General features: G+C 45.7%; 1 protein-coding gene across 4 annotated transcripts in view; it reads left to right on the top strand.

The window, feature by feature from the left end:
• The window catches only part of LOC141107533 (zinc-alpha-2-glycoprotein-like), a 71,486-nt gene that overhangs the window by 28,678 nt on the left and 16,058 nt on the right, over positions 1-26,750 (top strand). For all 4 annotated transcript variants that reach the window (XM_073598333.1, XM_073598334.1, XM_073598331.1 and 1 more), the window contains 3 exons: positions 20,846-21,106; positions 21,313-21,588; positions 22,901-23,176. In XM_073598333.1, coding sequence (XP_073454434.1) covers positions 20,846-21,106; positions 21,313-21,588; positions 22,901-23,176 — 813 coding nt within the window. The remainder of the gene's footprint in view (positions 1-20,845; positions 21,107-21,312; positions 21,589-22,900; positions 23,177-26,750) is intronic.

The raw sequence follows: 26,750 nt of genomic DNA, 5'->3' as shown, positions 1-26,750 counted from the left end.
CAGCAGGAACCTGGAGCCGACCCATTGACTACTCCTGTCCCACCTTGGTCACTGATAACGATAGATTGAAACCACACCTTGCCAACGCAACCTAGCTCATTAACCACTCCTTAAGGCCAATCGCACTGCTTGGAATACCTACGGCAGGTTTTTAGCCTCGTACTCCGGAGTTACAACAGGTGACATTAGGCAGGTCCTAGCCTTCATATCGTACTGCCACACGCAGCTGGCTCTTTCTCATAATACTATCAGGCTATAACTAGCTGGCATCTGGCATTTTTTGTCATTACAGGACCCCGGAAAGTCATCTGTATTCACGGCCCAAAAGTCAACAAACAGGTCCCGGGGTTGACGTCGACCTCTTTCCGACTAACAATGCCTGGTGACCAGTGGCAGTACTCAACCGACTACTGTCGCACCTTCCCAGCCAGCCAGACTGTAGACCGTTGTTGCCTTTTCCAAACAGCCCCCTGAGTGGCAGCCAGTTTATCAGGCATGTTAGGATTCTACTAGTCAACCTGGGCCTCGACATTGGCCAGTACTCCGGACATTTCTTCCGGATTGGAGCAGTCTCAGCTGCGTCACAGCACGGAGTCTGCACTGATGGGCACTGACAGATGGCACTGATAGGCACCATGTGATCAAGAAATTAGGTAGATGGAATTCCGCTTGCTTCACTACCTACATTCCAAATCCTCAAGTGAAGATAGAAGACGCCGCGGAGGAGATGCTGGACGAGAACGCCAGAGGAAGAACCAGAAGAACCAGAAGATAAAGGAGTGGTCAAAAACTGTCTCTTGTCATTTTTAACATTTTTGACAGTTTTTTTAGTGAAATGGTAGGGGTAAGTACCCCCTTACCATTTCACACAGGGGGGGCCAGGATCTGGGGGTCCCCTTGTTAAAGGGGGCTTCCAGATTCCGATAAGCCCCCCGCCCGCAGACCCCCACAACCACCGGTCAGTGTTGTGGGGATGAGGTCCTTGTCCTCATCAACATGGGGACAAGGTGTTTTGGGGGGCTACCCCAAAGCACCCTCCCATTGTTGAGGGCATGTGGCCTGGTACAGTTCAGGGGGGGCCGCACTCTCATCCCCCCCTCTTTTCCTGCGGCCTGCCAGGTTGCGTGCTCGGATAAGGGTCTGGTATGGAATTTAGGGGGAACCCCACGTCATTTTTTTTTTAAATTTTGGTTCGGGGTTTCCCTGTGGGGAATTCCCATGCCGTTTTTATCAATGAACTTCTATGTGTATTGTTGGCAATGCAATAGCCGCGGGTAGTTTTAAATGTGTTTTTTCCTTCGAAATGTCATTTTGCTGTCAGACTGTTCTAAACACGGGAAACATGCGCCCCTTTACAGGCATACTATAGACACCCCCCAGCTATGAAATTTAAAGGGATATTACACTTTTATTGTCTGACTTTAAGCATTATTAAAATCACTGCTCCTGAAAAAACAGCCGTTTTTAAAATTTTTTTTTGCATTGATCCATGTCCCCTGGGGCAGTACCCAGGTCCCCAAACACTTTTTATGACAATAACTTGCATATGAGCCTTTAAAATTAGCACTTTTGATTATTCATGTTCGTGTCCCATAGACTTTAACGGTGTTCGCGTGTTCGAACGAACTTTTTTCCTGTTCGCATGTTCTGGTGCGAACCGAACAGGGGGGTGTTCGGCTCATCCCTAATCCCTGGTGATGCTCTGCCAGGCCTCTACTGCAACTGTCTTCAGTTCCTGCTTGTTCTTGGGGCATTTTCCCTTCAGTTTTGTCTTCAGCAAGTGAAATGCATGCTCAATTGGATTCAGGTCAGGTGATTGACTTGGCCATTGCATAACATTCCACTTCTTTCCCTTAAAAAACTCTTTGATTGCATTCGCAGTATGCTTCTGGTCATTGTCCATCTGCACTGTGAAGCGCCGTCCAATGAGTTCTGAAGCATTTTGCTGAATATGAGCAGATAATATTGCCCGAAACACTTCAGAATTCATCCTGCTGCTTTTGCAGTTCCATTGGCAGCCATACATGCCCGCGCCATGACACTACCATCACCATGCTTCACTGATGAGGTGGTATGCTTTGGATCATAAGCAGTTTGTTTCCTTCTCCATACTCTTCTCTTCCCATCACTCTGGTACAAGTTGATCTTGGTCCCATCTGTCCATAGGATGTTGTTCCAGAATTGTGAAGGATTTTTTAGATGTTGTTTGGCAAACTCTAATCTGGCCTTCCTGTTTTTGAGGCTCACCAATGGTTTACATCTTGTGGTGAACCCTCTGTATTCACTCTGGTGAAGTCTTCTCTTGATTGTTGACTTTGACACACATAAACCTACCTCCTGGAGAGTGTGCTTGATCTGGCCAACTGTTGTGAAGGGTGTTTTCTTCATCAGGGAAAGAATTCTTCGGTCATCCACCACAGTTGTTTTCCGTTGTCTTCGGGGTCTTTTGGTGTTGCTGAGCGCACCAGTGCGTTCTTTCTTTTTAAGGACGTCCCAAACAGTTGATTTGGCCGCACCTAATGTTTTTTGCTATGTCTCTGATGGGTTTGTTTTGTTTTTTCAGCCTAATGATGGCTTGCTTCACTGATAGTGACCGCTCTTTGGATCTTATATTGAAAGTTGACAGCAACAGATTCCAAATGCAAATAGCACACTTGAAATTAACTCTGGATCTTTTATCTGCTCCTTGTAAATGGGATAATGATGGAATAACACACACCTGGCCATGAAACTGCTGAGCAGCCAATTGTCCCATTACTTTTGGCCCCTTAAAAAGTGGGAGGCACATGTACAAACTGTTGTAATTCCTACACCATTCACCTGATTTGGATGTAAGTACCCTGAAATTAAAGCTGAAAGTCTGCAGTTAAAGCACCTCTTGTTCGTTTCATTTCAAATCCATTGTGGTGGTGTATAGAGCCAAAAAGATTAGAATTGTGTCAATGTCCCAATATTTATGGACCTAACTGTATGTTGTCTCAGTCAGAGGGCCACGACCATAAGTTAGAAGGCCAGCATGGTGGCCTGAATTTATGGGAGGAGACAGGTGTGGAATCTATAGATTATATGGATTCTATTACATAGTTACATTGGTCCTGCTTGGACAAATGTAATTATATATATTCCATACCTGGGGGAACCAGTGAATCACTGTAGGAGTCACCTGTGCCAGATTACCAGATAGGCAGCATATGCAGTGGCCTATGGGCCCCGTGCTGTTTAAGGACCCTGCAACAACAGATCACAATAATTACAGAGAAGCATTCAAAAATTCTTTTTAAAACATAGAAAAAATTAATCAACTCAAAGAAATGAAAACTTTACATTAACCACTTCCTGCCCAGGCGTTATCCTGCTATAGACAGGGTGGGAAGTCGTTAATGTAAAGTTATCCTGGATAAGACGCCATCATGCGCACGCAGGGGCACGCAGCACGGTGATCGGTGGTGTGTCAGTATGACACACTGCAACTCTGATCTAGGTAAAGGGCCTCTGACATAGGCCCTTTACTACATGATCAGCTGTGACCAATCAAAGCTAATCACAGCTAATCACAGTAAGCAGGAAGTGCCAGTAAATGGCTTTCCTCGGCTCATGCTGACAAGGAGAGCCAATCGGCGGCTCTCCTGTCAGAGGGGTGGTCTGAGATGATAATCAGTGCATTAATTATCAGTGCAGCCCCCATCAGAGGTGCCACCACAGCTGCAAATCAGTGCCCAACAGCTGCCAGTCAGTGCCCATCAGTAACGCATGTCAGTGCCAATGTCAGATGCCAATCAGTACCTCATCATCAATGCTGCCAATCAGTGCCATCTATTAGTGCCCATCAGTGCCATCTATTAGTGCCCACCAGTGCCGCCTGTCAGTGCCAATCAGTGCCGCCTGTCAGTGCCCATCAGTGCCACCTGTCAGTGCCCATCAGGGGTGCCTATTATTGCCCATCAGTTCCGCCTATCAGTGCCCATCAGTGCTGTCTATCAGTGCCACCTATCGGTGCCCATAAGTGCTGCATATCAGTGCCCGACTTATCAGTGCCAACTCATCAGTGCACACCAGTGCCCATCAGTGCAGCCTCATCAGTGCCCATCAGTGAAGGAGAAAAAAAAAAAACAGAAACAAAGAAAAACTTTTTTTTTTTTTTCAAAAATGTCAGACTTTTTTAGTTTGTTTAGCTAAAAATAAAAACCCCAGTGGTGATCAAATACCACCAAAAGAAAGCTCTATTTGAGGGAAGAAAATGATAAAAATGTAGTTTGGGTACAGTGCTGCATTACCGCGCAATTGTCATTCAAAGTGCGACAGCGCAGAAAGCTGAAAATTGTCCTGGGCAGGAAGGGGGGAAGTGCCCGGTATTTAAGTGGTTGTAGACTCTATAGAGACAATACTGTATGAATGTAATGTACCCAATAACAACTTAAAGTACATAAACCATAGACATCAGGTTCACATTACAGTTTGTCCCTTAAAAGTTTATCTTCTTTCAGCTGTCAGTTTGTAAAAAAAATTTGGTGCTACCTACAGTATCTCACGAAAGTAAGTATACCCCTTACATTTTTGTAAATATTTTATTATATCTTTTCATGTGACAACACTGAACAAATGACACTTTGCTACAATGTAAAGTAGTGAGTCAAAATAAAGTAGTGAGTCCCCTCAAAATAACTCAACACACAGCCATTAATGTCTAAACCACTGGCAACAAAAGTGAGTACACCCCTAAGTGAAAATGTCCAAATTGGGCCAAAAGTGTTAATATTTTGTGTGACCACCATTGTTTTTTCAGCACTGCTTTAACCCTCTTGGGTATGGAGTTCACCAGAGCTTCACAGGTTGTCCTCTTCCAATCCTCCATGACGACATCACAAAGCTGGTGGATGTTAGAGACCTTGCACTCCTCCACCTTCCATTTGAGGATGCCCCACAGATGCTCAATAAAGTTTAGGGCTGGAGACATGCTTGGCCAGTCCATCACCTTTACCCTCAACTTCTTTAGCAAGGCAGTGGTTGTCTTGGAGGTGTGTTTGGGGTCATTATCATGTTGCTATATTGCCCTGCAGCCCAGTCTCGGAAGGGAGGAGATCATGCTCTGCTTCATTATGTCACAGTACATGTTGGCATTCATGGTTCCCTCAATGAACTGTAGCTCCCCAGTGGCAGCAGCACTCATGCAGCCCCAGACCATGATACTCCCACCACCATGCTTGACTGTAGGCAAGATACACTTGTTTTTGTACTCCTCACCTGGTTGCCTCCACACACACTTGACACCATCTGAACCAAATAAGTTTATCCTGGTCTCATCAGACCACAGGAAATGGTTCCAGTAATCCATGTCCTTAGTTTGCTTGTCTTCAGCAAACTGTTTGCGGGCTTTCTTGTGCATCATCTTTAAAAGAGGCTACCTTTTGGGATGACAGCCATGCAGACCAATTTGATGCAGTGTGTGACATATGGTCTGAGCACTGACAGGCTGACCCCCCACCCCTTCAACCTCTGCAGCAAAGCTTGCAGCACTCATACGTCTATTTTCAATAGACAACCTCTGTAAATGACGCTGAGCACAGTTACTCTTGTTGGGCGCAGGAATGGGCCCTGCTGTGAAATATTATATCAAAAACTGTAATTACATGCCCCTGTTAAACAGGGGCAGAAAAATTGGGCCTTGGGTGATGGTGATGATGCCCTAAACCACAAATATTGTTGGAAGCTAGCATCATCAAGATTGAGGAGGAATAGGATAGTCAGCATAGGCAGTCTTCAAGGGATCCCAGATCCATATCAAATTTAATCAGTTACATCAGCATCAGGTGCTTGATAGCTGCTGATCCAAGACCGATTCATTTTTATGAATGTGAGCCTATCAACGGCGTCTGTGGACAGGTGCACTCTTTGATCTGTTACATACCCTACAGCAGCACTGAATGTGCGTTCAGACATGCCAGTAGCTTGACTGCATATTGAGCAAGTTCTGGCCAGTGGACCATCCTTAAGACCCAGTAACCCAGTGGATGCTCTGTTGGAAAGGTCTCCAAGTCTGCTCTTGCCCCTAGATATTCCTGCACCATATAATGCAGATGCTGGTGATGGTTGCTTGAACCGATCAGACCTTTGCGCTGAGGAATAAAATATTGTTTAAAGCCATCGGTCAGCTGGCCACCTTCTCCACCGCTCTTCCTCTGACTGAATGAAGCCTCAGTAACATGTTGTCCGGCACCAGGAAAATGTAACCTCCCAGAGTCTGGAAATGTGTTACACAAACCTTTCTTCAATGCCTCCTGAAGATGTTTCATCCTCTGCTTCCTCTGTGAAGGCAGGATGAGTTCTGCAACTTTACCCTTGTAACGTGGATCAAGAAGGGTTGCCAGCCAGTGATGATCCCTCTCCTTGATACCACAAATCCTAGGGTCCTTTTGCAGGCTTTGCAGAATCAGGTAGGCCATGCAGCGTAAGTTTGCAGAGGCATTCATTTTTGAGTCCTCTGGGTCACTAAGGATCACATTATCCGTAACTACCTCCTTACAGCCACGTACAACTCCTTGGGTTTCTGGGGACTGAAACCCATCCCTTGAATACTGCTGCTGAGTGTTATCCTCTGCATCCATGCTGACACAATCCTCCTCCTCCTCTTCTTCCTGTGTGTTTGGCAGGCCTGCAGGAATTCTATCTGGATAAAGGTGGCCTTGAGAGGAAAGGAAGTCCTCCTCTTCCTCCCGCTGTTCTGCTTCAAGTGCCCTGTCCATGATTCCACAAAGCAGGAAGACCAGAGGGACAGTGTCACTGATGCATGCATTGTCGCTGCTCACATTCTTGTGGCCTCCTCAAATGGTGACAGGACAGTGCATGCATCTTTGATCAGTAGCCACCGGAGTAGTGAAAAGAAGCCAAGCTCCCCTGTCATGGTGCTATACTCGCACAGGTACTCATTGATGGCCCTCTGTTGTGTGTGCAACCACTGCAGCATTGCCAACGTTGAGTTCCACCTGGTGGGCATGTCACAAATGAGGCGGTTTGTGGGCAGGTTGCATTGAATGTCAGCCAGCCAAACACTAGCATTGTATGACCGGCAGAAATGACCACTGACTTTTCTGGCCTGCCTCAGGAGATCCTGTAAGCCTGGGTATCTGCTCAAGAACCGCTGCACCACCAAATTCAGGACGTGTGCCAAACATGGAACATGGGTCAAGTATCCCTGTCGGAGGGCAGAGAGAAGGTTGTTGCCATTGTTGCATACAACCATTCTTGGCTGAAGATGGCATGGCGCCACCTCTGAACCTGCCCCTGCAGAACAAGCTCCAACAACACTGAACCCTGTCCTGCATCCTTCCCAGCTGCCAGCAGAGTTACCCAGTGCGCCGTGAAGGAAAGGTAATGTCCCTGCCCATGCCTGCTGGACGCCGCTCCGCTCACAGTCACACCCAGTCCCGCCCTATGATGGACATAACACAGGGACTGGGCGTGACTGTGAGCGGAGTACACTCGGCTACTCTCGGCTCCGCTCAGGACTGCGAGAGGACCCGAGAACAGCCGAGAGGACCCGAGAGCCGCCGAGATACACAGGACATCCGGCTCTGTATCTCGGCGGCACCATTTTCAAACTGGAAGACTGCAATGAAAAGGCTGCAATGACAAGGCTACACTGACAAGGCTGCAAATGACACTGGACAAGGCTGCAGATGGACACTGATAAGACTGCATTGATGGCCATTTAAATGTAAGTTTTTTCCTTTAACTTCCCTCCTAAAAGTTTTTTTCCTTAAAATTCCCTCCTTAACCACTTCAGCCCCGGAAGGATTTAACCCCTTCCTGACCAGAGCACTTTTTGCGATTCGGCACTGCGTCGCTTTAACTGACAATTGCGCGGTCGTGCGACGTGGCTCCCAAACAAAATTGACGTCCTTTTTTTCCCACAAATAGAGCTTTCTTTTAGTGGTATTTGATCACCTCTGCAATTTTTATTTTTTGCGCTATAAACAAAATAAGAGCGACAATTTTGAAAAAAACGCATTATTTTTTACATTTTGCTATAATAAATATCCCCCAAAAATATATAAAAAAACATTTTTTTTCCTCAGTTTAGGCCGATATGTATTCTTCTACATATTTTTGGTAAAAAAAAATCACAATAAGCGTTTAATAATTGGTTTGCGCAAACGTTATAGCGTTTACTAAATAGGGGATAGTTTTATGGCATTTTTATTAATAATTTTTTTTTTACTAGTAATGGCGGCGATCAGCAATTTTTATTGTGACTTCGACGTTATGGAGGACATGTCGGACATTTTTGACACATTTTTGGGACCATTGTCATTTATACAGCGATCAGTGCAATTAAAAATGCACTGATTACTGTGTAAATGGCACTGGCAGTGAAGGGGTTAACCACTAGGGACGGGGAGGGGTTAAGTGTGTCCTAGGGAGTGATTACTAACTGTAGGGGGATGGGCTGTGTGGGTGACGTCACTGATCTCTGCTCCGATGACAGGGAGCAGAGTTCAAGTGACACTTGTCACTAGGCAGAACAGGGAGATGCTGTTTACAACGGCATCTCCCCGTTCATCCGCTCCGTGAGGCGATCGCGGGTATCCCCGCGGCGATCGAGTCCGCGGGACCCGCGACCCGACTCACGGAGCTCCCGGCCGGCATGCACGCAATGGCACGGCGGGGAATTCAAATGGACGTACAGATACGCCCATTTGCCCAGCCGTGCCATTCTGCCGACGTACATCGGCGTGCGCCGGTCGGGAACCGGTTAACTTAGGGTGCGTGTTATACGCCGGAGCGTGTTGTACGCCGATAAATACGGCAATAAAATATTTACAAAAATGTTAGGGGTGTATATATTGATACACTGCCCGAAGTGTAGTATATACTGTGCACCGCTGAATGCACTGTATATATATGCTACACTGAATGTAGAATATATATATATATATATATTTATGGTTGGAGCCTTATGGCCGATACGGATATGAACAAGATAGACTTACCATAAGACTTACAACATGAAATGGACCTGAAGTGTGCCCTGGTCTGATGGACAGTATGCCAAAATAAGAGGGCATACCCAAGGGTTAGAAATGAATGTTGTGAAGAGAAATTAATTTGAGAAATGCCCTGAAAAGGGGATGGGAAGTTTGTTAGTTCGAAAGAGGTTAATGTAGACCTCGGGTCCAGATTGTTGAGTTTTAGAGACCGCAAACTGAAGGACGTAATGGTTTTAAAAGTGAATCAGGTGGTGTCTATATAGTACCTGGCTGCCAGTGCCACTAAAGATGAATTCGCTACGCCATAGAAAACCGTAAAGGGTCAGGTAGATGGCCGCTTGGATGACTAGACTGGGGAACGTGCAAGGATTTTGACATGTCCCTAAAGATGGCAGTTGTGATGGGCAAGCATTTGCCGTTGGCTATAGGCTGATGCTTCTGGATGCCACGTAGAAGGGATCTTACTGTATGGGCCATAAAAACAGACGGCTCTCCGGGGTCCTGTAAGGACAGGAAACGCTGGACGCTGGACGCTGGCTAGATATAACCTGATAGTGTTAGGAGAAGAAGCCAGGTGCGTGTGACAATACGATACTTGGTGCAGGACGGAAGCTGAACTCAACTGTCCTAAGGGAGAAATGACGGATAGGAAACGGTGAGTGGCTCGTATAGGCATGCCACTGGAGACAAGTGGCCAATTAAGTGCCACTGAAAATGATGTGTGGCTGTTTGTGTGCCACTGGGAATGTGCTTGCAACGGTTGCAAGAAGTTATGCTAAGTTGCATGCCTTGCAACAATTGCAAGAGTTGTGTTTAAATGTGTGCTTGCAACGATTGCAAGGGCGTTTATGTCACTGGAGATGTGTTTGTAGTGACTGTGAGAAGTTCGTATTACTGCATGTGCTTGGGAAGACTGCAAGAGTTGCTTGAATGTGTGTTTGCAATGATTGCAAGGAGTTATGCTTGGATGCGTGCTTGCAACGATTGCAAGAAGTTATGCTTGGATGCGTGCTTGCAACGATTGCAAGAAGTTATGCTTGGATGCGTGCCTGCAACAATTGCAAGAAGTTATGCTTGGATGCATGCCTGCAACGTTTGCAAGAAGTTGTGATTGGATGCATGCTTGCAAAGGTTGCAAGAAGTTATGCTGGATGTGTGCTTGCAACGATTGCAAAAAGTTATGCCTGGATGCGTTGCTTGCAACGATTGCAAGAAGTTTGTGCTTGGATGTGTGCATGCAACGATTGCAAGAAGTTATGCTTGGATGCGTGCTTGCAACGATTGCAAGAAGTTGTGTTTGGACGGATCAGTCGTGCCGCAGCTGCGGCTGACAGAGAACTGGACTGAACCGGAACAAATCAGTGCATCACGGATCCGACTGGATTCGAATCAGAGCGTGGTACGTAACAGTGAAATGAATGAAATGTTTTGCCCTGACAGAGGCATGAATCGGTCGTGCTGCAACTGCGACTGACGACGAACCGGGCTCTGGTGCAGGTACTGGATGAGGCCAAAACATCTGGGGCACACCGGAACGAATCGGTGAATCTCGGACACGACCGGATTTGAACCGGGCGCGATATGTGAGGGTGAAATTAATGAAAATTATTTTTTGCCATGACAGAGGCACGGATCGGTCGCATCGCAACTGCGACTGACAACGACTGGACTCTGGAGCATGTATTGCAATGAGGCCAAAACAACTGGGGCACACCGGAACGAATTAGTGCATCACGGATACGACTGGATTCGAATCGGAGCACTGTACGTGGCAGTGAAATAAAATTGATTGCCATGACAGAGGCACGAATCGGTCGTGCCGCTGTTGCGACTGACAACTAACCAAACTCTGGAGCATGTATTGAAATGAGGCTGACATACCTGGGGCGCGCCGGTACGAATTGGTGCATCTTGGATGTGACCAGATTCGTATCGGAACGTGATAATGTGACAGTGAAAGGATGTGCCATGACAGAGACATGAATTGGTGAGCCGCAACCTGCGACTGGCAACAAACCTGACTCTGGAGCATGTACTGAAATGAGGCCGTAAACAACTGGGGCACACCAGAGCGAATCGGTGCATCGTGGATGCAACTGGATTTGAATCGGAGTGTGGTACGTGAGAGTGAAATGATTGAAATGATTAAAATTATACATAGTATTTACATAGTAGGTGAGGTTGAAAAAAGACACAAGTCCATCAAGTCCAACCTATGTGTGTGATTATGTGTCAGTATTACATTACATATCCCTGTATATTGCGGTCATTCAGGTGATTATCTAATAGTTTCTTGAAGCTATCAATGCTCCCCGCTGAGACCACCGCCTGTGGAATGGAATTCCACATCCTTGCCGCTCTTACAGTAAAGAACCCTCTACGTAGTTTAAGGTTAAACCTCTTTTCTTCTAATTGTAATGAGTGGCCACGAGTTTATTAAACTCTCTTCTGCGAAAAAGTTTTATCCCTATTGTGGGGTCACCAGTACAGTATTTGTAAATTGAAATCATATCCCCTCTCAAGCGTCTCTTCTCCAGAGAGAATAAGTTCAGTGCTCGCAACCTTTCCTCATAACTAAGATCCTCCAGACCCTTTATTAGCTTTGTTGCCCTTCTTTGTACTCGCTCCATTTCCAGTACGTCCCTCCTGAGGACTGGTGCCCAGAACTGGACAGCATACTCCAGGTGCGGGCGGACCAGAGTCTTGTAGAGCGGGAGAATTATCGTTTTATCTCTGCAGTTGATCCCCCTTTTAATGCATGCCAATATTCTGTTTGCTTTATTAGCAGCAGCTTGGCATTGCATGCCATTGCTGAGCCTATCATCCACTAGGACCCCCAGGTCCTTTTCCATCCTAGATTCCCCCAGAGGTTCTCCCCCCAGTGTATAGATTGCATTCATATTTTTGCCACCCAAATGCATTATTTTACATTTTTCTACATTGAACCTCATTTGCCATGTAGTCGCCCACCCCATTAATTTGTTCAGGTCTTTTTGCAAGATTTCCACATCCTGCTGAGAAGTTATTGCCCTGCTTAGCTTAGTATTGTCTGCAAATACAGAGATTGAACTGTTTATCCCATCCTCCAGGTCGTTTATGAACAAATTAAATAGGATTGGTCCCAGCACAGAACCCTGGGGAACCCCACTACCCACCCCTGACCATTCTGAGTACTCCCCATTTATCACCACCCTCTGAACACGCCCTTGTAGCCAGTTTTCAATCCATGTACTCACCCTATGGTCCATGCCAACGCACCTTATTTTGTACAGTAAACGTTTATGGGGAACTGTGTCAAATGCTTTTGCAAAATCCAGATACACCACGTCTACGGGCCTTCCTTTATCTAGATGGCAACTCACCTCCTCATAGAAGGTTAATAGATTGGTTTGGCAAGAACGATTCTTCATGAACCCATGCTGATTACTGCTAATGATATCATTCTTATTACTAAAATCTTGTATATAGTCCCTTATCATCCCCTCCAAGAGTTTACATACTATTGATGTTAGGCTAACTGGTCTGTAATTCCCAGGGATGTTTTTTGGGCCCTTTTTAAATATTGGTGCTACATTGGCTTTTCTACAATCAGCTGGTACCATTCCAGTCAATAGACTGTAAAAATTAGGAACAACGGTCTGGCAATCACCTGACTGAGTTCCCTAAGTACCCTCGGATGCAAGCCATCTGGTCCCGGTGATTTATTAATGTTAAGTTTCTCAAGTCTAATTTTAATTCCGTCCTCTGTTAACCATGTAGGTGCTTCCTGTGTTGTGTCATGAGGATAAACACTGCAGTTTTGGTTACTGAAGCCCCCCGATTCACTCGTGAAGACTGAGGAGAAGAATAAATTCAATACCTTTGCCATCTCCCCATCCTTTGTAACCAGATGTCCTTCCTCATTCTTTATGGGGCCAATATGGTCTGTCCTCCCTTTTTTACTGTTTACATACTTAAAGAATTTCTTGGGATTTTTTTTGCTCTCCTCCACTATGTGTCTTTCATGTTCTATCTTAGCCATCCTAATTGCACCCTTACATTTCTTATTGCATTCTTTATAAATTCTGAATGCTGTGGATGATCCCTCAACCATGTATTTTTTGAAGGCCTTCTCCTTTGCTTTTATATGCATTTTTACATTGGAGTTAAGCCATCCAGGATGTTTGTTCGCTCTTTTAAATTTATTACCCAATGGGATACATTGGCTAATGCCCTTATTTAATATGCTCTTAAAGCAAACCCATCTCTCCTCCGTATTCTTTGTTCCTAATATTTTATCCCAATTTATGCCTTTTAGCAAGGTTTGTAGTTTAGGGAAGTTGGCTCTTTTGAAATTCAGTGTCTTTGTGTTCCCTTCATGTCTCCTATTTGTGTGATTTATACTGAAACTAATTGACCTGTGATCGCTGTTCCCTAAATTGCCCCGTATTTCCACATCTGTGATCAGGTCTGTATTGTTGGTAATCAGTAGATCTAGTAATGTTTTATTTCTAGTTGGTGCGTCTACCATCTGACCCATAAAATTGTCCTGCAAGACATTAAGGAACTGGCGAGCCTTAAATGAATGCGCGGTTCCCTCCGCCCAGTCTATGTCTGGATAATTAAAATCCCCCATTATGATAACACTTCCCATCCTTGCTGCTAATCCAATTTGTGATAGCAGATCCGTCTCCACTTCCTCCCTCAGGTTAGGGGGCCTATAGCATACTCCCAGTATTATTTTCCCCTTAGCTTCATCCCTTTGGAGCTCTACCCATAAAGATTCCACCTCCTCCCTAGCCCCCTCAGTGATGTCATCTCTCACATTCACTTGTACATTATTCTTGATATATAGGCATACCCCTCCCCCTTTTTTACCCTCTCTGTCCTTGCGGTATAGGGTATACCCTTGAATGTTTGCCAGCCAATAATGAGAGCTGTTGAACCAGGTCTCTGAAATTCCCACAAAATCCAAATCCTCCTTGTACAACAGTATCTCTAGTTCACCCATCTTGTCCGCCAGGCTCCTGGCATTGGTGAACATGCCACAAAGTTTAGAACGGTCGCATATTGTCCTCGTATTGGGTGTTTCAAGATTGCAACTTGGACTTGCTACTATACTCACCTTGTGTTTTTGTGCTTTGGTTAACCTACCACTAATGCCCCCAATACTACCCTCTGGAATATCTTCCGCGCTGGCTATCACTGTCTCTGGACCCTCCCCCCCATCGCCTAGTTTAAAAACCCCTCTAACTTTTTGGCCATCTTCCTTCCCAGCAGATCTGCACCCTCCTCATTTAGGTGCAGTCCGTCCCTTCTATAGTACCGGTTACCGACTGAGAAGTCGGCCCAGTCCTCCAGGAACCCAAACCCCTCCTTACTACACCAGCTCTTCAGCCACTTGTTTACTTCCCTAATCTCCCTCTGCCTCTCTGGTGTGGCTCGATGTACCGGTAGTATTCCTGAGAACACTACCTTGGAGGCAGGGGCGGACTGATAACTCATGGGGCCCCCGGGCAATAGGAGATTATGGGGCCCCCAGGCAATCAGAGATTATGGGGCCACACAGTATACACACGCACAGTATACAATCACACAGTACACACATACATGTACACACAGTATAAACAGACAGATGTAAAAAAAACACAGATTTATACATACTATCCCTGGTTTTACTGAGGCTGGCAACCCTGATGGGGCCCCCTAGTGGCCCAGGGCCCTCGGGCAGTGCCCGAGTGGCTCAATGGTCAGTCCGCCCCTGCTTGGAGGTCCTTTTCCTCAATTTAGCTCCTAAGTCCCTAAAATCGTTCTTTAGGACACTCCATCTGCCTCTGACTTTGTCATTGGTGCCAACGTGCACCATGACAGCCGGGTCTTCCCCAGCCCCTCCCAGTAATCTGTCCACAAGATCCGTGATGTGCCGAACCCGAGCACCCGGTAGACAACATACTGTTCGGCGCTTCAGGTCTTGGTTACAGATTGCCCTCTCTGTCCTTCTAAGAATTGAGTCCCCTACCACCAGAATCTGTCTTTCCTTTCCCTTTGCTGCCCCCCCACTCTCACTGGAGGAGTTCTTCCCCTGGCAGCTAGGAGAGTCCCTCATCTCCAGCAGTGCTGGTCCCTGACTGGTTACACCAATGTCACTCAATGGAGCGTACTTATTGGGATGCTCCAGTCCTGGATCGGCCTCCCTGGCACTTCCCCCTCTACCCCTCCTGACTGTCACCCATCTACTCTTTGCTAGTGCCTGCACCTCTTTGTCTCCACCCGCCTCTGTGCTGGCCCCTGCCCCTGCCATACAAATGTTTTGAAATGGTTTAGCCTTGATATGGCACCGATCGGTGTACAGTAATTTTGCGAGTGACATCGTTTTGTCTGTGGAGCATAGTACAGTGGTAAACAGTGAGACACACCTAAACGAAGCGGTGTCTTTTGCGTTGGAGTGAGGTACGTAAAAATTAAAGAAATGTTTGGTATGATAACGTTGCGAGTGATTGACAGACATTGCGGCTATGTGTAGGGTTTTACGAATGATTTGTACGTTTGATATCGAGGTATAGTGACAAGATATCTAACGATGCGTGAAATGAAATGTAAACCGAAAACCCTACCTGCGACAGCCGAGCCAGACGCGTTGTACACCCCTCACATTTTTGTAAATATTTTATTATATCTTTTCATGTGACAACACTAAAGAAATGACACTTTGCTACAATGTAAAGTAGTGAGTGTACAGCTTGTATAACAGTATAAATTTGCTGTCCCCTCAATATAACTCAACACACAGCCATTAATGTCTAAACCGCTGGCAACAAAAGTGAGTACACCCCTAAGTGAAAATGTCCAAATTGGGCCCAATTAGCCATTTTCCTTCCCCAGTGTCATGTGACTCGTTAGTGTTACAAGGTCTCAGGTGTGAATGGGGAGCAATTGTGTGTTAAATTTGGTGTTATTGCTCTCACTCTCCCATACTGGTCACTGGAAGTTCAACATGGCACCTCATGGCAAAGAACTCTCTGAGAAACTGAAAAAAAAGAATTATTGTTCTACATAAAGATGGCCTAGGCTATAAGAAAATTGACAAGACCCTGAAAATGAGCTGCAGCATGGTGGTCAAGACCATACAGCGATTTAACAGGACAGGTTCCACTCAGAACAGGCCTCGCCATGGTCGACCAAAGAAGTTGAGTGCACGTGCTCAGCGTCATATCCAGAGGTTGTCTTTGGGAAATAGATGTATGAGTGCTGCCAACATTGCTGCCGAGGTTGAAGGCGTGGGGGGTCAGCCTGTCAATGCTCAGACTGTATGCTGCACACTGCATCAAACTGGTCTGCATGGCTGTCATCCTAGAAGGAAGCCTCTTCTAAAGATGATGCACAAGAAAGCCTGCAGTTTGCTGAAGACAAGCAGACTAAGGACATGGATTACTGGAAGCATGTCCTATGGTCTGATGAGACCAAGATATATATATATATAAATACACAGCCTGAAGTGTATTAGAAACAGTACACCACTGAATGCACTGTATATATTGGCTACACTGGATGCAGAGTATGAACTCTGTGTGTAACACTTCCCCCTGAACTCTGCAATCTGTACGTAATGCACCCCTGGTATTTAATGCCCCTTTAAGACCCTTCCACTGTTTTTCGTAAAATGTGGCCACACCCACTATTTAATGCAGTTTGGAGGGGGTGTGTGGGGGAGGGGGGGTTTTGGGGGTCATGGTTGAGTTCCTGCACCTATTTTCTGAGAAAAAAAGCCCTGTGTATGTATATATTAATACACTCCCTGCACTGACTGAATGTAGAGTAAACACTGAATATATAGTCTATGCTAAATGCAGAGTATATACACTGAGCAAAATTATAAATGCAACACTTTTGTTTGCCCCTATTTATCATGAGCTGAACTGAAAGATCTACAACTTTTTCTATGTGTACAAAAGGCCTATTTCTCTCAAATATTGTTCACAAATCTGTCTAAATCTGTGTTAGTGAGCACTTCTCCTTTGCCAAGATAATACATCCACCTCACAGGTGTGGCATATCAAGATGCTGATTAGACAGCATGATTATTGCACAGGTGTGCCTTATGCCGCGTACACACAGTCGGACTTTCCCCCGAACAATCCGACTGTGTGTAGGCTCCGGCGGACTTTTCTGGCGGACTTTTTCCCAAAAGCCCACTGGACCTAGATTTAAAACATGTTTTAAATCTTTCCGTCTGACTCAGTTTCTGGTGGAAAGTCCGCTCGTCTGTGTGCTGGTCCGACGGAAGGCCCGCTCGTCTGTATGCTGGTCCAACGGACCAGATACGACGCAAGTGCAGGGTATTGCATTTCGCGCTCGCTGCAATAGGAAAAACAAATTTTCCTATTGCGGCGAGCGCGGGGCATACCAGGCCCTTAGGTCTGGTATGGATTATAAAGGGAAACCCCTATGCCGAAAAAACGGTGTGGGGTCCCCCCTAAAATCCATACCAGACCCCGATCTGAGCACGCAGCCCGGCCGGTCAGGAAAGGGGGTGGGGACGAGCGAGCGCCCCCCCCTCCAGAACCGTACCAGGCCGCATGCCCTCAACATGGGGGGGTGGGTGCTTTGGGGGAGGGGCCTCTTCCCGACAACCCTGGCCATTGGTTGTCGGGGTCTGCGAGCAGGGGGCTTATCGGAATTCGGTAGCCCCCTATAATAGGAGGGCCCCCAGATCCCGGCCCCCACCCTATGTGAATGAGTATGGGGTACATGGTACCCCTACCCATTCACCTAGGGAAAAAGTGTCAAAGATAAAACACACAACACAGGTTTTTAAAATAATTTATTAAACAGCTCCAGGGGGGTCTTCTTCCGGCTTCGGGGGTCCCTCCGGTTCCTCTTCTCCCGGCGTCCGGTTGGTTCTTCTCCGCTCTCTCTTGCCTCTTCTCCCGGTGTTCCAGTTCTTCGTCCGGCTCCTCCGTTGTCTTCAGGCCACTCTCTTGCCAGCGGAGGTCTGGACTTCTGGGCTTCTTGTCTTCTTCCCTCTTCTCTTCTCCAGATGTTGACACAACGCTCTCTCCGGCTGGACTGCTTCCTGAGGGCTCCGTTGTGACTTATATAGGCGGAGACCCCGCCCCCTTATGATGTCACGGTCCCTGGGCATGCTGGGACTGTGACATTTTAGGGGGCGTGGTCAACCCTTTCGGCGTAGGGTTTTCCCTTTATAATCCATACCAGACCTAAGGGCCTGGTATGCCCCGCGCTCGCCGCAATAGGAAAACATCCCAGTTCTTGCATGGCCAGCATACTCACCAGACATGTCACCCATTGAGCATGTTGGGGATGCTCTGGATCGGCGTACATGACAGAGTGTTCCAGTTTCTGCCAATATCCAGCAACTTCGCACAGCCATTGAAGAGGAATGGATCAACATTCCACAGGCCACAATCAACTACCTGATCAACTCTATGTGAAGGAGATGTGCTGCACTGCGTGAGGCAAATGGTGTTCACACCAGATACTGACTGGTTTTCGGACCCCCCTGATCCCCCCCCCCCCCAATACAGTAAAACTGCACATTTTAGAATGGCCTTTTATTGTGGCTAGCCTAAGGCACACCTGTGCAATAATTATGCTGTCTAATCAGCATCTTGATATGCCACATCTGTGAGGTGGATGAATTATCTCGGCAAAGGAGAAGTGCTCACTAACACAGATTTAGACAGGTTTGTGAACAATATTTGAGAGAAATAGGCCTTTTGTTTACATAGAAAAAGTCATAGATCTTTGAGTTCAGCTCATGATAAATAGGAGCATACACAAAAGTGTTGCGTTTTATAATTTTGCTCAGTGTATATATATACTAGACTGTCTGTATATAAATATCAAATACACTGCCACTAACTGAATAACCTGCCTGCTTAATCTAATCAAGCACCCTGCCTTTGGCCAATTATGGCTCTCTCAGCAGAGTGCGCTGTGATTGGCCAAAGCATGCAGGTCAGGTGCATGCTTTGGCCAATTATCATACTACAATGCACTGCAATTTCGCAGTGCATTATGGGGCGTTCCATGACGCTCAAATTTCCTATGAACGCCCCATAATGTTCGCTGTTTTTCGAACGGGCGAACACCCGATGTTCGAGTCGAACTTATGTTTGAAGCGAACATCGAGCTCAACCCTAATCTTCATCTAGCAGCTGATGTGCACACTACTTAGTTTAATGTTATCCCTCTAGAGTGTGTACAAGAAACCTCCAGAAACCTACAAGGGGGCCCCAATGTTAAAACTGCCTAGGGGCCTCCACAGAGTGTCACCACTGTCTTCTGGATCCTGTGCCTAGCAGCTTCCCTGTTGCATTGTGACCATAGGGTGTTGCTTACTCAGTACGGGCAACATTCACAAAACGCATTGCATTTATTTACTGAATGCAAGATGTACTGAGATGGAGAGGTGGGGCAATAATGTCACGATCTCCATCTGGTCCAATCAGAGAATGGCTTGCATTAATTTAGAAAAATGCACAAGCTCCCAGCATGTCAGTGGCTGCAATAATAACCCTCAGCATTGGTGTCAGTGACTACAATAAATCCCTGGAAACCAGGGATTGAGTGCAAGTTTATGGAAGATTCTTTGCCTACAGGCTGTGGCCTTAGTTAAAGGTTCTGGGTGTGATATCTAGGCCCTTAGGGCTCAACCCTTTGATTCATACAGAGCTAACCCATACTGTTTCTGGTAAGGAAAACAAAGATGGGGACAACAGAGCCCCAACAGAACTTCCACTAGTCTGAATGCTGGAACCATACAACTTCTACAGATAAACCATAGGAACCTCTCTGTTCATTGAAAACGACTTTAGCTACGTTGAAGTTGTGAGAGAGGATCAGTATGGACACGTCTTAACATCCATCTAGGGGCTGTGAGCCAGAGAACCACTGTTGTGCATTTCACCTATTTTTCTGCCCAAGTTCCTCAATAAAGCTTTAAAAGACAATCAATAACTAGAATGCCTTCCTTCAATATAAGAGTAAAAGAAATTGCCTTGGGACAAAGTATTTGTTATAACTGTCTACTTTTTACTGTTTACATTTTATTGTTCATAAAATATTTCTTTTATGGTATTAATTTTGTCTTTGATGCAGCATGGCTTCTTTATGTTAGTTTTTCTTATTGACTAGGGACTTTGGATGGATGTAGAGGCGCATTGGGTATAACGGATGGATGGCTGCACCAGAGGTTAATATTTAGAAAGTTTATTGAAGCTGATAGTTCCCAGGTGATTAGTAAAGTAAATGCTTTTTTGGGGGAAATGCCTCCCCATTCATCAGGGCTGTGATGCTGAATGTGGTCGGACCTAAACTGGAACCTGAGAGTAAAAGCAATGTGTTTTGGGGGGACTGCTTCCTCCCTTCATCAGAGATGTGATGGTGGATGTGCTCAGAACTTGCTTGGGACCTGTAGCCATCTATATGTATGACCCTTCAGGTACTGTCGAATAATAGAGTACCGGCATGTCAGTACTCTACCACCCAACAGCACCTAAAGGCTCATACCCGTAGATGACTACAGGTCCCAAACAAGTTCTGAGCACATCCACCATCACATCCCTGAAGAAGGGGGAGGCAGTCCCCCCAAAACACATTGCCTTTACTTATAACCTGGGAACTTGTTAAATATTAACCTCAAGTGTGACAAACCTTTTATATAGCACCCAAATGTTTAAGTCAATGTGTTTTGATGATTGACATTTATTGCTTTAGAAAGGTTCCAATTAATAGATCTGGACAACTACCTAAATGGGTCCATTAGACGCATTACAGTGTCAGTTCTTGTGCTCTCATACTGTTTTACATTAACATGGTAGATTTCCTTCTCAATATTATGTTCATATCTATGTTTTTAGAACCACACAGTCTGAGGTATTACTATACAGGAATGTCCCAGTCGGGTGAACTGAAGGAGTTTCAAGCAATGACATACCTAGACGACCAACAAATAATGACATGTAACAATAGGAAAATCATGTGTCGTCCTGTAGCCTCCTGGATTAAGGATAAAGAAGAAGGCATTTATTGGGAGGAAGAATACAGTTCATTCAAAGGCTGGCAGAAAGCGTTCTATGAGAACTTACTCCTTCTGAAACATTGGTACAACAATACCAATAGTAAGTATCCAGTTCCAGGACATCCTTTTCCTATGGAATGATATAAGAGCTTTTTGGTAGGTACATTGGTTTGTTGTAATAAGTAAAAGTAAAACAGGACGCTCTGAAAATTATATTCCTGCCTATACTCATAGTTGGACTTTAACAAGTTGATGTTATGTCAAGTTCAAATACATTAATACAACTGATTTGATGATTTCCTACAGGTTTACTTATTCTACAACTATGGTATGGCTGTGACATAGAGGACGATGGCTACATCAACGTACATTATCAGTATGGCTCTGAAGGCAGAGATTATCCATTGTTTGCTACATTCAGGCAGGCTTGGGACCCAATCATGTTGAATGCACAGATTATAGATGAGATGATGAACAAAAAAAGGGACATTATGGAGTCGGTGAAATCTTATGTTGCTGATATTTGTCCTGAGGCTCTAAGAAAATATATTGGTTATGGCAGAGACAAGTTGGAATGGAAGGGTAAGACTCCCTTAAAGCATACTGTATGTCAGGTCAAAAAAAAAAACATCCAGTACATCTCTACAATGCATTCACATTTCCCATCTTTTATTCCTTTGAATACCTTCATTTACATAACAATACCAGTTAATCTACCAGAAATGCACTCAGCTCCTGAATCCTGTTGTGGGCTGACAACACCCAGCAATTTTGTGGCCAGAATGGCGATAGCCATGTCCAGTTCGCTTTTGCTAAACTACTAAATCCCTCCCACTCTCCTTTCTTCACAAAAAAGACACTAATTATTCTGTAGTCCAAGGTAAGAACTAGGAGAGCTAATTTAAACTTATTGAGATAACACAGGAAGTGTGCACAGGACTGTCCCCTCTTAACAGTTGTCACTGCAATAGGTGCTCCCTTTGGAAAATTTACCCTTACCTTTTTTTGTGGTGACAACTCTAAACAAACTTTTGATCTCCCATTGCTTTCTGTACCAGAAACAGACTACTAAATAAAACAGCAAGCATGCTAACCAATCCCTTCTGCATCCATAATTGAAAAAAAATGGCTATGCCTACATGTTAAGTTTGGCAGCATTCTTTTGCTATTGAGTTTAATTATCCACGGTTGTGGTCTCCAAACTCTGGCCCGGGGGCCAGATGTGGCCTTTTGCTTATCTTTATCCAACCCTTGGGGTGCTATTCTTCCCTCCGAAACAATGAACTATCTCCCCCCCCAACACCAACAATGAAGCATAATTTCTGCCACTGACACCAACGATGGGGCACTGTTCCTCCCACTGACACAACGATGGGGCAATATTCCTCCCAATGATACCAATGATGGGGCACTATTCCTCCCTCTGACGCCAACAATGGAGCACTATTCTTCCCATTGACACCAATGATGGGGCACTATTCCTCCCACTGACACCAACATTGTAGCGCTATTCCTCCCCCTAATACCAAAGATGGAGCCTTGTTTATTCTTACTGACACCAAGACAAGACATTTTCTTCTTCCACTGGCCAGAATCCGACCCCCTCTAAAGTCAGAAGGTCAGTAAACTGGCCCTTGGGGTTGATTTACTAAAACTAGAGAGTGCAAAATCTGGCGCAGCTCTGCATGGTAGCCAATCGGCTTCTAACTTCAGCTTGTTTAATTAAGCATTGACATTTTGCACACTCCAGTTTTAGTAAATCAACCTTAATATGTCTGAAGGGCTTCTTGGCTTCTGCTTCACACTATTACCTTTTAAAATTGATTGTTCAATTTATAAAACTGTGTACCAAAGCAATTCCGATTTCACACTTGCCATGTTGTCTACTTTTCAGTCCCACCAGAAGTGCGGATTGTCCCACTTAAAGTAACAGACAGGGTGATAAGGCTTCAGTGCCTGGTGTACGGGTTTCACCCCCGACCTGTGGATGTGAAGTGGGTGAGGAATGGGGAGGATGATGTTCCTTCAGATGATATGAGTGCAATTCTCCCCCATCCTGATGGCACCTATCAGATCAGAGTCAGTGTGGAAATGCCAAAAAGAGAAGGAGAAACCTACTCCTGTCATGTTGACCACAGCAGCCTGAAGGAGGAAATCACTACTTTGTGGGGTATGTTATAAGTTGTTTCAAAGTCTAATTCTACCTATGTTAATTTGATATGGGCTATACACCTGCAACAAAGGCAATTTTGTTCATTTTTACCTTTCCTGTTCAATAGTTTTTACTGAAGGTTTAGTAATAGTAGACAACTGGACTTGCAAAAGGTTATGCCCCATCCCAGTGGGGTACCAAAGTACAAATACAATGTTCAACTCGAGAATAAACATTATACAAATATAGCACTTTATTCCTTGGAGTCGCCTAATAATGACATCTAAATCATGGAGTAGGTCATTGCAATATGAAATCAGAGAAAGAGAAGGACAAAGATAAGAGGGAAGATTGGAAAGGAAGCGAGGGAGAGCCAAACAGAACCTGTAGCTGGAGTGAGACCCAATCCCACTTAACACTCTCTCTCCTGCAGCACTTGAGAGAATTTAAGATGTAGGAATTGACAGACCAGACCTTCTCAAAGAGGGCCCTCTCATTGTATAGACTAGCCAGCATTTTGTCATTAATCATTATCCTTAACTTCTGACAGATCAAAAGTGGAAGTCTTCCAGACTTTCGCACTAAATTGTTTACATCCTTTAAAGAAGAATTACAGGTATGACATTTTTTTTACATAGTTACTTGTGGGATCCCTCTAGCAACTGGAAATCAGTGTAGTAGACAGCGCTACTCCACTAGCTTCTGGGTCCCTTGCTGAGCATCTGCCCTGCTGCATTCTGACCACAGGAGGTCGGTCACTTGGCACGTGTGACATTCATGAAACACTTTGCACTTTCTCAATAAATGCACAGCGTTCTCTGATTGGATGTGGTGGGCAGTGTGATGTCCCCAAACCACCTGTTCACCTCATACAGTTATGCCTCATACACACGAGCTGACTTTTCAACCGACTAGGTCCGACAGTCTTTCCGACGGACTTTGCAGCATAGGTCCGCCGGACTTTCAAGCGAATGGACTTGGACACACACGATCACACCAAAGTCCGACGGATTCGTACGTGATGACGTACGACCGGACTAAAATAAGGAAGTTGATAGCCAGTAGCCAATAGCTGCCCTAGCGTCGCTTTTAGTCCGTCGGACTAGCATACAGACGAGCGGATCTTTCGACTGGACTCAAGTCCGTCGGAAAGATTTGAAACATGTTTTATTTCTAGGTCCGACTTTTGGGAAAAAAAGTCCGCTGAAGCCCACACACGATCGAATTGTCCGACAAAGTCTGGTCCGCCAGACCAAGTCTGCCGGAAAGTCTGCTCGTGTGTACGTGGCATAAGAGAATGCTTTGCACTTATTCAAAGCATACTCTGAATGGGGCCAGTGGTAAGCGGCTGACCCCCTGAGTTCAGAATACAGCAGGACAGATGCTCAGCAAGGGACCCAAAAGCTAGTGAAGATCAGAGTAGCAGGGACTGAAGGTGCAGTATAGAGAATTTGTGGACACTCTAAACAATAATCAAATAGGCTTGTATTTTTCCACTGAAATTCAAAGAGAAAAAAATTATTTCTTGGATCTGACAATGTATATTAATTGTCTTGTGCAAAAGTTATAGCGTTTAAAACTATGGTGTATATACCTGGATTTACGCAGCTATAGACACTATACTGTAATAGTATACTTTGTAGAACCACCTTTCACTGCAATTACAGCTGCAAGTCTTTTTGGGTATATCTCTACCCGCTTTTCACATCTAGAGAGTGAAATTTTTGCCCATTCTTCTTCTTTGCAAAATAGCTTATGCTCTGTCAGATTGGATGGGGGGCGTTTTGTGAACAGCAAATTTCAAGTCTTGCCACAGAGTGTCATTTGGATTTAGGTCTGGACTTTGACTGGGCCATTCTAAAACATGAATATGCTTTGATCTAAACCATTCCATTGTAGCTCTGGATGTATGTTTAGGGTTGTTATCCTGCTGGAAGGTGAACCTCCGCCCCAGTCTGAAGTATTTTGCAGACTCTAACAGGTTTTCTTCTAAGATTTCCCTGTATTTGGCTTCATCCATCTTCCCATCAACTCTAACCAGTTTCCCTGTCCCTGCTGAAGAAAAGCATCCCCACAACATGATGCTGCCACCACCATGTTTCACGGTGGGGAAGGTTTGTTCAGGGTGATGTGCAGTGTTAGCTTTCTGCCACAGATAGCGTTTTGCTTTTAGGACAAAAAGTTAAATTTTGGCTATGATCTGACCAGAGCACCTTCTTCCACATGTTTGCTGCATCCCCCACATGGCTTCTCGCAAAATGCAAATGGAACTTCTTATGGCTTTCTTTCAACAATGGCTTTCTTCTTGCCACTCTTCCATAAAGGCCAGATTTGTGGAGTGCACGACTAATCTAATAGTTGTCCTTCCGATAGATTCTCCCACCTGAGCTGTGGATCTCTGCACTTCCTGCAGAGTTACCATGGGCATGGCTGGATTTAGGTGGATGGCCATGTCTTGGCCATGTCTTGGTAGGTTTGCAGTGTCATACTCTTTCCATATTTGGATGATGGATTGAACAGTGCTCCGTGAGATGTTCTAAGTTTGGGATATTTTATTATAACGTAACCCTGCTTTAAACTAAGGTTCTCTAATGCCGTGTACACACGGGCGGACTTTCCGTCCGGACTAGTCCGACTGACCGAATCCGGCGGACAATCCGACCGTGTGTGGTCTGCATCGGACTTCCGACGGACTGTTTCAAATCCTGCTTCAAATCTTTACGTCTGAACTCCGCCGGACTCAGTTCATGATGGAAAGCCCGTTCGTCTCTATGCTGGTCTCTTTGCTGGTCCGACAGACCAGATACGACGCAGGGGCAGGGTACTACATCTCGCGCTCGCTGCAATAGGAAAAACACATTTTCCTATTGCAGCGAGTGCGAGGCGACGATGTCCCTTAGGTCTGGTATGGATTTTCAGGGGAACCCCCTACGCCGAAAAACCGTTGTGGGGTCCCCCGAAAATCCATACCAGACCCCTATCTGAGCATGCAGCCCGGCCGGTCAGGAAAGGGGGTGGGGACAAGCGAGCACCCCCCCTCCTGAACCGTACCAGGCCGCATGCCCTCAACATGGGGGGGTGGGTGCTTTGGGGTACCACCCCAAAGCACCTTGTCCCCATGTTGATGAGGACAATGGCCTCTTCCCGACAACCCTGGCCGTTGGTTGTCGGGGTCTGCGGGCGGGGGGCTTATCGGAATGCGGGAGCCCCCTTTAATAAGGGGGCCCCCAGATCCCGGCCCCCACCCTATGTGAGTGAGTATGGGGTACATGGTACCCCTACCCATTCACCTAGGGAAAAAGTGTCAATAAAAAAACACATTACACAGTTGTTTAAAGTAATTTATTAGACAGCTCCGGGGGTCTTCTTCTGACTTCAGGGGTCTTCTTCCGACTCCGGCCTCTTCTCCCAGCGTCCGGTTCTTCTCCGCTCTCTCCGGCCTCTTCTCCCGCTGTTCGACCTCTTCTCACGGTGTCCGGTTCTTCTGCCGGCTCCTCCGCTATCTTCTGCCGCTCTTTTGCTAGTTGTGGTCCAGACTTCTGCATCGCCTTCTTCCCTCTTCTCTTTTTCCGATGTTGACACAACGCTCTAT

This window comes from Aquarana catesbeiana, linkage group LG09, assembly GCF_042186555.1.
Source record: "Aquarana catesbeiana isolate 2022-GZ linkage group LG09, ASM4218655v1, whole genome shotgun sequence".
Taxonomy (NCBI): domain Eukaryota; kingdom Metazoa; phylum Chordata; class Amphibia; order Anura; family Ranidae; genus Aquarana; species Aquarana catesbeiana.
Note: the sequence above shows the minus strand (reverse complement) of the source record. Positions and strands in the feature narration are given on the sequence as shown.